The sequence below is a fragment of the Eurosta solidaginis genome, chromosome 5, assembly GCF_040869045.1.
Source record: "Eurosta solidaginis isolate ZX-2024a chromosome 5, ASM4086904v1, whole genome shotgun sequence".
Taxonomy (NCBI): domain Eukaryota; kingdom Metazoa; phylum Arthropoda; class Insecta; order Diptera; family Tephritidae; genus Eurosta; species Eurosta solidaginis.
The window spans coordinates 219,068,346-219,084,254 of NC_090323.1; the positions used below are offsets into that span (position 1 = coordinate 219,068,346).

General features: G+C 41.1%; 1 protein-coding gene and 1 pseudogene across 11 annotated transcripts in view; both read right to left on the bottom strand.

The window, feature by feature from the left end:
- Positions 1-15,909, bottom strand: part of bma (SCY1-like protein bma) — a 385,396-nt gene that overhangs the window by 84,883 nt on the left and 284,604 nt on the right. For all 11 annotated transcript variants that reach the window (XM_067788410.1, XM_067788411.1, XM_067788414.1 and 8 more), the window contains 2 exons: positions 15,255-15,369; positions 10,776-10,921 (listed from right to left, as the gene is read on the bottom strand). In XM_067788410.1, coding sequence (XP_067644511.1) covers positions 10,776-10,921; positions 15,255-15,369 — 261 coding nt within the window. The remainder of the gene's footprint in view (positions 1-10,775; positions 10,922-15,254; positions 15,370-15,909) is intronic.
- LOC137252983 (uncharacterized) lies at positions 5,324-6,979 on the bottom strand (annotated as a pseudogene).

A 15,909-nucleotide genomic window follows, 5' to 3' on the forward strand; every position in this document is an offset into this window, starting at 1 on the left:
CTAAATTTGGTGAATATATGCCGATATTTACTCAAGTTATCGTGTTAGCGGGCAGACGGACGGACAGACGGACGGACATGGCTCAATCAAATTTTTTTTCGACACTGATGATTTTGATATATGGAAGTCTATATCTATCTCGATTCCTTTATATCTGTACAACCAACCGTTATCTAATCAAAGTTAATATACTCTGTCACAAAATCGACTTGGATTCAGCGCGGTTTTACTTTTCAAATCGAGTTGGAATTCAGAACAGGCCTGAATGCTTTATTTTGATTGTCTGTGGCAATTTTCTTTACGGAGTTTGGGCTTTGAAAAATATTCGAATAATTCGATTTTACATCAACGATTATTCGATTTTGTATGAAGTATTAAAAAAAAATTACATATACGCCATGTGTGCACCACATATTTCTCATCTGATGAATCGTTGTTAATAGGATCGATTAGTAGATATTGAAATCTTGGATTGGTATGTCTCAAAAAGGGTTTTCCGAAGTAAAATTTTCAAAACTTTTCGCTTGCGGTAAGAAAAATATAAGTAAGCATACAAAAAATCAATACTTTGGTAAGAATGTTAAAAAATGGTCAAACAACGAAATTGTTTGTGGTCATCGCAAATACCTTTAGCTGTAAAAATAAAGGAGACGTCCGCACTTTTCCAACGTGTCATACCTGCTCTTTCTACGATGAAAAGTATGCTCGAGATGTGATGAGCGACAATCGACTGACATGTGAAACAGTTCTATGAAATTCAAATTTGTATAGGTCTTGGGTCTAGGAATACTTGAGCAAAGTATTTAAATGTAATGTTGGATTACTTTGTTCATAGGACATTGTATAACATTGAAATCCTCCTATTTAAGTGAAATGGCGTAGAAGGTAGTTACGATTACATACTTGAGTACTGAGAACCTAAATATGCCCCAGGGAGGGCCAGTTTTAATAGCCAATAACATACTGTAACGAATTTACTGCAATTCCCCTTATTTGCAATTTTCTTCTAACGTTCGTATCGCTAAACTGTTGAATAAATAACTCCAATATTGAATAATGGAAAAATGGCCTCTATTAAATTACAATAACACTTATAACTCGCAACTAATAGCTTGCTTAATTAAACCAAACTGACTGATAGCTTAAATGAAACTGATCTCGCCTCTACTGTTGTCGGCTTTTTATACTGTCTGATTTCCTCGTTGCATATATCTTGGCTTTTCTAATTCCAGAACTTACTAGTTAGTTATAAATTTCTCAGCTACAACTACAGATGTATAATTTTTATAGCTTCTCTCATACCCCATACGCTTGTGTGTGAACGACACTTCCACAATTATAATTGCATACCTTTAGGAGCATCTCAGATAAGATATCTGTATGTGTGTGTGCATCTCTTCTCCGCTGCGTGTACTACATAGGTGTGTACAAAATGATTAAATTATTGATGTGCATTCACGTCACTGCTTAGCATCGGCATTAGCGCGGGTCGATTTAAAATCGCTCATTGCTCTGTGAAAATCGTATTCTAGGGATCAAAATAAGAAACTTTGCCGAAGGAACCATACCTCTAAAACGAATTCTGATGTCCCCCCTTTGGGTCGAACTTTTGGGTAGAGGCAATTTCAATTATACCTGCTGTGTCTTGTGGTGGCTTAAAAAAAACAACACAAGCAATTTTACGATCTGCAATTGTGTCACAGTGATACCTTCATTTTTTAAAACGGTTGAATAAAAAACCCACACAACTATGTTTACGACATGCAAATGCATCACAGTGATGCCTTTGTTTTAAAAGGGGGTTGTAAAAACGCTAATTTCTAATAATTTTTTAAAATTTCTTTTCTATTACTAAGTTAAATTCATTTTTTCATTTACATATGTTCCGACTAAATAAATTTGTAAAGAGAAAAATAAACTCCAAAAAGAAAAAACATAGGCATTTCAAAGTGGGATTTTTAAAAATTTGCCCCTACGACCCAAAGGGGGGGACATCAGAATTCGTTTTAGAGGTATGGTTCCTTCGGCAAAGGTTTCTTATTTTGATCCCTAGAATATGATTTTCACAGAGCAATGGGTGATTTTTTTGCCTCCCAAAAATCGACCCGGCCTAATCGGCATAGAGATGGCAGTACCCCTTAGTGTTGCTAACATTCTAACAATACTAACAATGCATTTTGTTTCAGTGATAAGTAACCGTTAGTTTCGTGATAACTTTCCGGATCTTTCTCAATTATTTCGGATTTATTATGATTTCCAAAACTATCCCAAAATAACACCCAAGTGATCTCTAAATGACCACGGGAAAACTTGAAAGAGTTCCCAAGATCGTCAGCAGGAGATAACAAATTTGCCTCGAAATGAACCCGGAGGAACATCGTAATGGTCCCGAAATGACCACGAAATAGTTGCCAAAATCATTCCGAAATTAAACCAAGGTTATCCCTAAATGATACCGGGAGAATATCGAAATAGCTCCTAATATCATTAAACAAATGACCACCAATTGACCTCGAAATGGTCCGGGAGTATCACAAAACAGTTCCCAAATGATCACAATAGTCTCTGTAGCTATCCCGATATGACTACCAAAATTATCCCGAAACGACAACGAAATAGTCCCTAAAATCTTCTGGTAGTGACCGAAACGACCCCAAAACACCGCTCTACCGCTATACCGCTCTGCTACAAAAATTAAGGTACGATTATTCGATTTTAACTAATCGAATCCCGAAAGTCGAATATTAGAGCAATCGAATAATTTGTATATTCGATTAATTGAATATCGCGAGCTCTACTAATCGGTCAAATAATACTACACATGAATTGAATATGCCCATAAATTTTAGCCCTGCGCAGCGTTAGGTTAGGTAAGGTTGAACTGACCGGTCAATAAAAACCTCCCATAGACTGAGTGTGTCCATAGTGTTACCAGAGTTTGTGTGACGACCATACGGAAGAACCCCAATCAGGTACCAGGACTTATGTTTTAGAATAACTCCGTCCTCTTGGCAAATACCAGAAGTTTTCTAGGGACTAGCTTAATTGCTGCCTCGAGACCTAGCTCTCTGCCACCGCAATAATCATTACATACACACACACATATCAATTGAATTGATCCGTAATTAGGTTGATTCTACCAGTTTTTTTTTTTTTCTTTTAGTGTATAACACGAACTTTGTGAATCTAATATCGTAGGCTTTGCACATGATCTTAGAAATTTTACAGCCATGCGCTTTTGTCCATGCCTTTCTTGCTTGATGGATCATATGCAAGTCTTTTCTCCTTTTAATTTTTCCCAAACGAACTCGGACGTACACCGTAATTTTAGCGAGTGTTGCACTCTCCCTTGCCAACTGATCGCCGTTTTCGTTAACTTCTATCTCTTTATGACCGGGAACCCATTATAGATATATATGGTTTAGTCTGAGCGAAGTGTCTTCAATGCTTCTTTGCATTCCAGAACAGTTCTTGTTGAAGTACTCTATGAGATTATTCTCTGTACAGTGTAGTTGCACAATTTTTTGTTGGGTATTTTAACATTTTGCATTAGATTTATTATATATTGTTCTGTTGCCTATCGTCTTTTTGCAATATCTTTCCTAGTTGTCTTCTTCCGTTGCTCTTTTCCACGTCTTTATTGTTACTTTTTTTTTGGTTTTGACTATTGTTTCATGCTCTGGCCGTTTGTGCTTTTCATGTCACTTGATTTGTTGATTTCTTTGTCCTTGTCGTTCATGGTCTGCATGATGGTATTTTCAAGAACAAACAAAAAAAAAAAAAACAGAAGTTGTTTGCACAACTCAAGTTTGTCACTCAAAAGCCGTATTGTTAAATTTATCCTCTTCTTATGGCTAGCATTTTTCATGCCTTTTGCCTACGATAATAAATATATAAATGTCAAATTATAGGTTAAAGGGAATCTTACGAAAAAGAGTCCACCAGATATATATTTTGCGTCGGATGTCGGCATTTATTGTGCGGTAAACCACTCAAATAATTACTTGAATATAATAACTGAAAGCGTTATATCTTATATACTTACTTACTTAATTACTTAATTGGCGCTTAACTGCCTAAATGGTTATGGCCGTCAAACAAGGCGCGCCAGTAGCTTCTTCGCTCCGCCAATCGGCGCCAAATGGTCACACCAAGGGAGCTTAAATCGTTTTCCACCTGGTCCTTCCAACGGAATGGGGGCCGCCCTCTACCTTTGCTTCCATAGGCGGGTTCCGATAGAAACACTTTCTTGGCGGGAGCATCATCTTTCATTCGCATAACATGGCCTAGCCAGCGCAGCCGCTGCGTTTTAATTCGCTGCACTATGTATATGACTGCGTAGAGCTCGTACATCTCATCATTAAATCTTCTTCGCTACTCGCCATCGCCAACGCGTAGAGGTCCATAAATCTTTCGAAGAACTTTTCTTTCGAACACTCCCAAAGCCGCTTCATCTGCTGTTGTCATGGTCCATGCCTCTGCTCTATATAGCAGGACGGGTACGATAAATGACTTGTAGAGTATGATTTTCATTTGCCGAGAGAGGACTTTACTTTTCAATTGCCTACCTAGTCCAAAGTAGCATTTATTGGCAAGATTGATTCTTCGCTTGATTTCAGTGCTGATATTGTTGCTGGTGTTTATGCTGGTCCCCAAATAATCGAAGTCTTTTACTATTTCGAAATTATGGTTGCCGTTTTGCCCTCATTCACCATCAAACCCATCTATACCGCTTCTTTTCCAGTTTGGAGTAAGCAGAACTCACAGCGCGGGTGTTTAGGCCGATGATATCAATGTCATCACCATATGCCACCATACGCTTTTATAGAATATTGTTCCAGTGCGGTTAAGTTCTGCAGCTAGTATAATTTTCTCCAGCATAAAATTAAAGAAATCGCATGATAGGGGGTCACCCTGTCTGAAACCTCGTTTAGTTTCGAACGGCTCGGAGAGGTCCTTCCCAATTCTGACTGAGCTGGTGGTGTTGCTCAACGTCATTTTGCACAGTACAAGTTTTGCGGGGAAACCACATTCAGATATAGCGGCATATAGGCAGCCCCTTTTCGTGCTGTCGAAGGCGGCTTTAAAATCGCCGAAGAGGTGATGTGTGTCGATTCTTTTTTCACGGGTTTTTTTCCAAGATTTGGCGCATTGTGAAAATCTGTTCGATGGTAGATTTACCAGGTCTGAAGCCGCACTGATAAGGTCCAATCAGCCGGTTCACGGTGGGCTTCAATCTTTCGCACAATACACTTGAAAGGACTTTATATGCGATATTAAGAAGGCTGATTCCACGATAGTTGGTGCATTTTGCAGTATCCCCCTTCTTGTTGACTGGGCAAAGAATACTTAAATTCCAATCGTCGGGCATGTACTCGTCCGCCCATATTTTGCGAAGAAGCTGCTGCATGCGCCTTACCAACTCCTCGCCGCCGTACTTGAAAAGCTCCGCAGGCAATTCATCAGCGCCCACGGCCTTGTTGTTTTCTAATATGGTTATTGCTATTCTAACTTCGTCATAATTGGGCGGGGGGACATATATTCCATCATCATCGATTGCGGGATCGGGTTCATCTCTGCGCGGTGAATCGCTGCCTCCATTTAGAAGAGCAGAGAAGTGTTCCCTCCATAATCTAAGCACTCTCTGGACATCAGTTACAAGGTCGCCGTTTTTATTCATACAGGAGTTTGCTCCGGTCTTAAGACCTTCCGTCTGTCACCGTATTTTTTGGTAAAATTTTCGGGCGTTGTTCCTGGTGGCTAGCAGCTCAAACTCCTCGCAATCACGCCGTTCTGCTTCTGCTTTTTTCTTCCTAAAAAGGCGTCTCACTTCCCTTTTCAACTCACGATTGCGTTCACACACTCCTCTTGTTGCGCTCGCTTTTAACGTAGCCCTGTAGGCAGCGTCTTTTCTTTCTATTGCAGCGGGGCATTCTTCATCGTACCAGTTGTTTTTTCGTGGCCGCCGGTAACCAATTTTTTTCTCGGCGGCCGTACGAAGTGCTTTGGAAATATGCTCCTACTGCTCCTATATTCCTTCAGGCTGAGTTGTGCTCTCAGAGAGCAAGTGTGAGAGTCGAGTTGCGAAATCATTGGCAGTCTGTTGTGGTTGAATATTTTCGACGTCTAGCTTTCCTTTTGTGTTTGTTCCTTGGTTTTAGGCGCGCTGAGGCGGGTGCGTATTTTGGCTGCAACGCGATAATGGTCCGAGTCGATGTTTGGTCCTCGGATCGTCCGCACATCTAAAACACTTGAGGCATGCCGTCCGACTATCACAACGTGACCGATCTGATTGCGAGTATTTCGATCAGGCGACAGTCATGTAGCTTGATGTATCTTTTTATGCATATTCGTGCTGGATATGACCATGTTTCGAGCACCGGCAAAGTCAATCAGCCTCAGTCCGTTAGGAGAAGTTTCATTGTGTAGGCTGAACTTTCCGACTGTAGGGCCAAAACACCTTTTTTGCCCACCCTGGCGTTAAAGTCGCCAAGCACGACTTTTATATCGTGACAGGGGCAGCGCTCATATGCGCGTTCTAATTGTTCATAAAAAGTGCCTTTCATCTCATCGTCTCTCTCCTCTGTCGGCGCATGGGCGCAGATGAATGATATATTAAAAATTTTTGCTTTTATTCGGATAGCGGCGAGACGCTCGTCCACAGGCGTGAACGCCAGCGACAAAGTCTCTCTCCCACCACGAATCCGACGCCGAAACTGCACTTATTCGTATGGCCACTCCAATAGATGTCACAATTTTTGATCTCCTTTCTTACTTGTTTCGTCCAACGTATTTCTTGGATGGCGGTGATGTCAGATTTTGCTTTGACGAGGACATCAACCAGCCGGGCATCTGCACCAATCCCATTCAGGGAGCGGACTTTCCAGGTGCATGTCCTCAATTCATTGCCCTTCAAACGTTTGACATGGTCGTCACCAATAGACAGTGCATTTATCCGAGGCTTGTTGGTATATTTCATTGGAGTATGGTTTTACGTGGCGGGTCCCAAGCCCAGCGCACAACCCGCTCAGCGGGGGTGAAAATATTACTTGCACGTTTATATAGCGAGCCGCTTGCTCCAAGACAGACGCCCGCTTGCAGCCGCACCTAGAGGTGTACAGACGCTGACGATGAGATCTCCCCGGCTAGCCCTTAACCCGATTATGTCAGAGTGGCCTAGCCAGGTTGTCGCCTTCTCACATTAGCTCACCGCTAAACGAATGTTTAGCGGCTACCCTGAGGATACTTAACTTACTGTCATAAAAAATACCTAAACAAACCTTGTTAAAATAGGTCGCTGTTTTTCAACTTTGATATTGTAGGGATTTACTAAAGTGGTCACCCCAAAGAGACTTACACTGAATGGCAACCTGGGTATAAAAAGTGGGTGTGTTATTGTAATAAAAAAAAAATACTCACATCAAATTTCTTAGGAACTTTTGAGTTGCCTTCGCTTAATTGTAGGCGGCGCCACGCCCATTTGACCCAAAAAAAAATATCAGTGCTTTCGTCATAATCAACCCACTTATCACATTTCATCATTTAAACCACCTTTGGTAATGATTTATCGCAATGTTTCTATATTTCGAAATTTCGATAACGATTTTTTAAAAGTGGGCGTGGTCGCTAACCAATTCCGTTATATCTCATCAAGTGTATATATAATTGCGTGGATAACCTCGATTCCACATGATTTTGATAAGCGGCTTCAAAAACTTCTTTTCAATGCCTTCCCATTTTTCTATATTTTACAAAATGTAATTTTCTTGTCATAAAGTCAACCAACATATCACTTTCCGTTATTTTATAGAAAATTTCGATATCGATTTTTTTAAAATGGTCAAGCGATTTCAATAATTTTCGTTAAGTGTTTATAGAGTAGCAAAATGATATATCTGCCAAATTTTACACATGCTTTCTCAACGGATTTTGATTAACGGCTTCCACTATTCAATTTTCACCTTTCAAATGTGGGCGACGCGACGCCCGCTTTCTAAAACTTAACCGAATTTCTAAAATTCAAAAAGTCCACTGAGACTGTGATCACCACTTTTGCGGCCCTTGGTAAGGAGTTATGGAATTTTTTCTATTTTTCGAAATTTTGATATCGAAAATGTGGACGTGGTTATAGCTAAATTCCGTCCATTTTCAATTCAAATATATTATAGCTACAGATAAGCCTGTATACTAAATTGCGTAAAGATATCTCAATTTTTGTTCAAGTTATCGTGTTAACGGACGCAAAAAAGGACGGACGGACGTACATAACTCTGTCAAAATCTTTTTCAATGCTGCTAATTTTTGATATAGGAAGTCTTATTCTATCTCGATTACTTTATGGCGTTACGTTCAACCGTTATCCAATCAAAGTTATAATACCCTTGTGTACAAATATACGATGGGTATAAAAATGCAGACTTCTAAACACGTCTTCAATTTAAAAATTTTTTCGAAAACGCTTACGAGTTTGGTTTGCATAATTTCAATTACACAATTCCATTTTTTTTTTTTAATTAAGGAAAATAATAAATATAATTGATAAAATTTTCACTGCTATTATCGTTTTCGCAACTGTACATTAGAAATGTCAACTTAAAACTACCTTTATAAAAGTGCATACATAAGTTCGTTCAAGCCCTATAAGTCTCCGGGCCCGGATGGCATCATTCCTACGCAACTTCAAAGGTATTTGGGTATTTCAACTGCCTCAAGCTTAGCTATATTCCGAAGTCTTGGCACACCGTCAAGGTAATCTTTATTTCAAAGGCCGGCAGAAGCTCTCATGTATCACCTTAGGATTTTAGGCCAATCAGTCTATCAACGTTTCTGCTTAAGACGTTTGAGCGGTTGATTGAGAGAATTCCTTGGGGGTTACGCAACGAAAACGGTTCTTCATTCGATTGTAAAGCGAATAAAAGGGCCCCTAGAACACACAAAATTTGCTCTGGGTACCTTCCTAGACAGCGAGGGGGCTTTTAACAATTTCTTACCAGGGACAATCGAAAGAGCTCTGGTTGGTTTAGGAGTATACGGGCTTTGGTTGAATTTATTAATAAACTTCTCTGCAGCAGAACTGTCGCAGCGGAGTGAGGATGGGCCATAATGGGGAGGAAGGTGTGCAGGGGCACGCCAAAGGAGGGTGTCCTCTGCTCTGTGGTGTGGTAGTCAACGAGTTTCTTGTGGAGCTGGAAGCCAATGGCTGTCGGGTAAGTGCCTATGCAGGAGACCTGGCTATCTTAGTAAGAGGCAAGTTGCTGGGCGACCTGCGCGATGTTCTGCAGGGCTACCTTGATACTCTGGCTAGGTGGGCTAAATCATGTGGACTGGCGGTGAACTCGGGAAAAAACTCAGCTGCTTCTTTTTACCAGGTGATATAAGATGCCCGATTTCAGAACTCCTTCGATTGGAGGGGTACCGTTGGTACTTTCTGATAGGGTCAAATATATGAGGATTTTTTTGGACAAGAAACTGTCCTGGAGACCCAATATGAAAGATAGGGACAGAAGGGCCGCGGTTGCCTTGTACTGCTGCAGGGGGCTATCGTAAAGAGATGGGGGCTCTCGCCAGGAATCTTGCTGTGTTACTGAACATATATCCAGTAGATATTGCGGGAAAGGCCGCCGCGGCCCGTCCGTTGGCCAGGCTTCGTGATATGGGTTTTGGGCTTTATGACCTCGGAAACTCTAGCCTTCTTACCAGGTTCGACTTTATTTCTGACAGGACGGACTATCGTATGCCGATTACTGCTGCCTGTACAACCTGCAACCCAGTCATTCCCCCGAGAGAGGGGAAGAGGAATCATCTGGGGCAGGGAACCGGGTAACTTGTTCCCGGATGGGTCGAAGTTGGATGGAAAGGTTTGGGGGGGGGGGGGGGGGGGGGGGGGTTAGGGTGTTTTCTCAAGAGCTAAATGTAAGCCCGATGTTTAAGTTGTTTGATCACAGCGATTAAGGATGTGGTGGATGAGATGCTATCCAGTGCTACTATAGTTAAGGAATTTAAAATCTACACTGATAGCCAAGCGGCTACCAAGGCCTTGAGTTCAACTACAGTGCGATCGAGTGTGGTCTGTGAGTGCCTCACCTCGCTTGCGATTGCATCGAACTATTTTATAATTCAGATTATTTGGGTCCCGTCAAGCGTATCTCTTAGCGAACTAAACCGGATGAAGATGGCTGTAGGGATTTCCGGATTCGGTTGGCCATCTGTTGTTTGCTCCTCCATAGAGGGACCTCGAGTAAGCGCAGCAAACGTTGGGCGGACACATCCTCTTGCAGGGTAGAAAGATCTTTCTGGGCAGAAGTGGATGGCAAGAGGTCTGCCGAAATAATTGGGTTTACTAAGGCTCTCCTATCAAGGGTCATTGCGGTTTTTACAGGGCACTGCCACATGGGAATCCATGTGGTACGTCTCAGCATATAGGAAACCCCATCCTGCTGTAGCTGTATGGAGGATGGTGAGGTGAGTTATCGAATCACTTTATGCTTGATTGCCCAGCTTTTGCCAGAACTAGGCGAAAGTATTTCGGACGTGACCCACTTGGATATCCGAATGATTGATCCAAGGTTGAGATCGGTATCGTTCGGAACTTTATCGTTGCTATGCTACGATTCTCTAAGTAGCTATAGCTACGTCACCGTTATTTGTATGTGGTATCACAACGGACTTGCATTTAGTCGAAGTGAGCTTCCCCTATCAGGGCTGCTACCACCTAACCTAACCTAACCTAAGTACATACAATTTATAAATACAAACTCTATAAAAAATAAACTCACTTCATTGTCGGTGCCATAATCGACTCGTATTCACTCGGCGACGCCTCCTGTATGAGTGTAATGACCGGTTGTAAGACGGCCGCCAGTACTTCACCATTACTAATTTCTGCTTGCAACATTGGCCACACATTTTGCCACCACAATTTCTGCAATAAAAATAAAATATTTGTTAAAACGCAGTTAATAAAATTTTATGACAGAAATTTCTTTGACCCAAATGTCTACAGCTTTGTATTATTTTATTTGCTGGGGAGAAGCTTAATTTTTTCCCAAACATTTTCAGATCATAAAATTGCTATAAAGTTAGCCATAAAATGTGAAAATCACATTGTTCCAACAGCGTCTTTTATTTTAGTTGAATGTAATTTGTGTGTCCTAAGTGTTTTCGAAATTTTTTTTTAGTTGTTAAACTCACAACTGACTACAATAGCTGCTGAAGCATATAACTGTGAGTGTTATTTAATACAAAAGGAAAATATGAGCTAAATACCCAGTAAACGCTTGAAGAGTAGTGCAGCCCTTTCAAGGAATTGGCAGTGTAATATATAGCTTTTTCAATCCAATTGCCAACCTCACTTACCCGTGGCCAATCCTGTTTCTTTAATAGCCGAGGCTCTGCGATCCCAAGTACCTCATGCATCTATGGGATGGTCAAGACAATTCAAGCGATCAAACCAAATCGTTCCCGAGATGGTCGGGTCTGCAAATAATTGCTAAGGAGCATTTCGGAATTATTTGTAATTTTATTTCGGGATTATTTTGGTACTAATATGAGGCAATTTTGGAATGATCTTGGGATTATTCCGGATCCTTCCGAGATAATATCTGGACTATATAAGCGGCAATTTAGGAATTATTTGAGCACTCTTTTGGTAGAGTTCGAAAAAGGTAACTAATGATTGCGAAAAGTTATGGGGCTGGCATTATTATCGGATATTTATCGGCATGTTGTTGGTTTGTTTGTTAGACAGCCAACTGCTACGGATAACACGTACTGTCGAAGAGATATCGGTTCATTGTCGACTTGTGGTCGAAAGGTTATAGATTTTTGATCGAAAAGATATATTTTTTCTGTAATCGCTTGTTCTCGTTCACGAACGCATTTCTTTATTATGCATGTATGAGGTTGTCCTCTGTGAGAAATCGAATCCAGCAGTAAATACATGAAATCATCGAATCAAATGTACTGCTGGATTTGATTTCTCACAGAGGCCAAAACAAAAATCGATGAACCAACATCTCTTCGATAGTAAGTCATTTAAAGAGTAGTCATTCAATGACTGTTTTAAATGAATATCTCGTTTCTGTGTTCGTATATTGTCTTCCGGGGTTTCCATATTACGAAAATATGGCTAGTGCTCTCTTTGCTGAAGCTGTATTTTTACATCAGGGATCGTGATAATGACTTGTTAATTTCCTTCGCCAACTAGCATATTCTAAACGTTGGTTACTAGGTCGCCACTATAGTTCCTGCAGTAATTTGACTTGCTCTTGAAACCTTCCGCATACGGCAGATTTTTTAGAGGAATTTCCTGGCATTATTCCTAATAATAAGCAACTGAAGCTTTTCGCACTCATGTGGTTCCCCTCGCTATTCTTGTACCTCAGTATGCATCCTCCCAGTCTCATCATATCATACCATCGCTCACACATACAGCGCTTTGCTGTAACAGAGGCAACGTTCCCTCTTCTTTCTATCTTTGCATTCTGTAAAAAACTTCTTGACGGCAAACTTTCTTCCTGTATATGCACAGCTTGTATATTTTTCGCCTCACATGAGCGTGTTCGTATCTTTGCTTCCTCATTTGTGCGATTCAACGGGTTGATAAGCGCAACTCACAGCATTCGCAGCTCAATTTTAACCTCAAATACGCGAGGTGAGTCCTGTTACAAATATGAATGTATCATACAAATATTTTGTAAGCCTGGCTCTGGCGACCCCAACATCTTCATGGAACTAGGGCGTGGGGTGGTTGGATGACCTAGATGGTTCAATCTTATCTAATTTAATCGCTCATATTATACGGCAAAGAACCATCCATCAATATTGATAATACTCCCGAAAGCCTTCGGAGTGTACCTTTATCGCTACGACAGCAACGTAAAACAACAACGACAAAAACAAAATTTTAACGTCGTAGAGCGTCTACAGCCATAAAACCGGAGCTATGTCTTCCGCCGATCACGTTCCGATCAGTTTGGTTTAATATTTTTAAATCAATAGGCAACTTATCTTTTTATGTTGCAACCCGATACTCAGATGACAATATTCAAGTCGCGGTGAAGTCGATACACCTTAACGTTTTAGTGAGTATGGTTTTGGCGTCATGGCAGAGCAGCAGTGACGTCATTTTTAGTTTATCATTAAAGGAGTCCAAATGCGACCGATCTCAACCTTGAATTAACTCTCCGGCGATGGAAGTACTTTCGCCTAGTTCTGGCAAATGCTGGGCAATCAAGCATACAATGAATCGATCAGTTTACCTCGTTATCCTCCATACAGCTACAGTAGGATGGGGTTTCCAGTGTATTGAGATGTACCGCATGGATTCCCTTTGGACAGTAACCTGTCGAAACTCCAATGACTATTGATATGTAAGCCTTAGTGAACTCAATTATTTCAGCAGATGTACTGCCATCCACTTCCGGCCAGAAGGATCTTGCTACCTTGCAAGAAGTGGTATCCGCCCAACGCTTGCTGAGCTGGCTCGCAGGCGCAAACCACAGGCGGTCTGTGGAATACCGAAGTCCCTATAGAAATCTCCCTCCTTTTCAGTTGTACCGATACGGTCTAAAAAATCTGCTTGAATGTTGACCGGGATATCTTTATGGTCCTGGACCCTGATAATCTCGATCAAAAAATATTTCCGTGCAATCCCAAGTGAAGTCAGGAACAACCAGACCATCGCACTATAGGTGAAATCACGGCCTTGATAGCCGCTTGGCTATCAGAGTAGATGTTGTATTCCCTAACCGTTGAAGTACATCTAATCTACCGCATCCTTAATCGCAAAAGCTTCCTTTTGGAAGACGCTGCAGTGATCAGCCGAGTTAACCTTTCGGTTTATATTTAGCTCTTGACAAAAGAAGTTGGTGGAGCGACAACCTTTCCGTCCAACTTCGACCCATCCGTGAACAAGTGAACCGGTCCCCTGCCCCAGATGAGTTCTCTTCCCCATTACTACCTCGATGGAATGACTGGAGTGAAGGTTGCACAGGCAGCAGTTATCGTCCAGTCAGGAATTGAGTCGCACCTGGTAAGAAGGCTAGAGTGTCCGAGGTCAGAAAGCCCATAGCTTAATAACGAAGCCCGACCCACGACCGAGCCGCGGCCGCCCTTCTCGCAATATCTACTGAATGTATGTAAAGCATGCCATTCAATGCAAAGATAGGTATTGTTCTAAGAGCGCCGCTGATACAAACCAGCGCCATACGTTGTATTGATATTAATATTATGCTGGTGCTCGCCGTCTGCAGTGCTTTCCACCAGACCAGCACCCCATAGAGCAGAATCAGTCTGACTAATAACCCATAAAGTCAGTGTACTTCTTCCCATCTCTCCCCACGTTGGCCGCCAGTCCTCATGATTCAGCCCACCTAGCCACAGCATCTGGGTAGCCCTGCAGAACATCGCGCGGCTCGCCCAGAAATTTTCCCCTGATTAGGATAGCCAGGTCATTTGCATTGGCAGTAACCCGACAGCCATTGGCTTCCAGCTCCACAAGAAGTTCGTGCACTACGACAATACAGAGCACAGGAGATAGAACAGCCCCTTTGGCGTACCATTTCTCACTTTCTTCTCAATTACGGCCTCTCCCCACTCCGCTGCGACATTTCTGCCGCAGAGTAGTTTGTTAATAAATTCAATCAGAGCCCTTCGACTGCCCCTGCTAAGACATTGTTAAAAGCCCCCTCAGTGTTCTAGGAAGACACTAAGAGCAAACTATTTGTGTTCTAAGAATCCATCTTTTTACTTTACAATCGAATGAATAGCCGTTTCCGTTGATATGCCTTTACAAAAGGCATGCCGCGAAGCCGACAGTAACCACAGTGGAGGCCTTTTGCATAGGTCCATGCCAATCAACCTCTCAAACGTCTTAAGAAGAAACGAAGAGAGACTGTTTGCCCGAAATCCTTCAACTTGCTTTGGGCCACCTCAACGCATTTGAAGTTAGCTATTTGGGATTGAGTGCATACTGGGTTAAGTAATTTATGTGTATCTACTTCAAAGCATGTCTAACATACCAGACGAATATTGTTTTTCGTTGTGTTTTCACCTGTTGCATTGTCATTTGTTTTTTCTAAACGACTTGCCATTAAAATTTTTGTAAAGGAATCACACATACACAAACGCATATTTACACATAAAAAAGTTTTGGTATGTGCGTATAAAATTCCTTTGACGCCAAGTTTCGCACATCAAGTTTCAATAAGAACAACAAATAAATAAGTTGTAATATAAAACTACTAAGTACTTACCCTCGGTATCAGAGGCATTGCTTCCATTAGCGTATTTTTGTAAAAATGAGACTTTTGCGATGTGTCCTTCATGTTGACCACATCCAAGAATTTTAGCGCATTCACAGCGGGATCACTAAAACGAAAGTGAGCTCTTAAATAAATAATTTTACAAGCTTTTGCAGTGGAAATGAGATGTGAATGCAAAGTAAAACGGTACTTCAAATTAGCCAAAGAAAGTGATGCAATAAACAAAAATTATAAACAAACCAAACTGGATTAGAGGATAATTCAATATTTACATATTTTTGCAATTAAATAACACAATGTCGCAAAGAAGACAAAAGTGAAAATAATTGAAAAGTGATGCCATTTTTTATTTTACCCGGACATCTCCAAAATCATGAGTTACGGGTAAATAAAATAATAAAAAATATTTTTTTAGTTAAACGGTTTTATTGAAAACAATACTTACATGAAATAATAATAATACTAAAATCTAGAAAATAATTAGGTAGGTCCTAGGTACGAGTCATCACACTCCTCATGAATCTAGGGCGTTGATCGGACAATTAAATAAATGCGCTGGACGCATCAAATTTCTATTTGTAGCCATAAGACAGACCAACTGAACCTAAATAAGGTTATACTACGCCTCACATTTTTAGAAATTTCA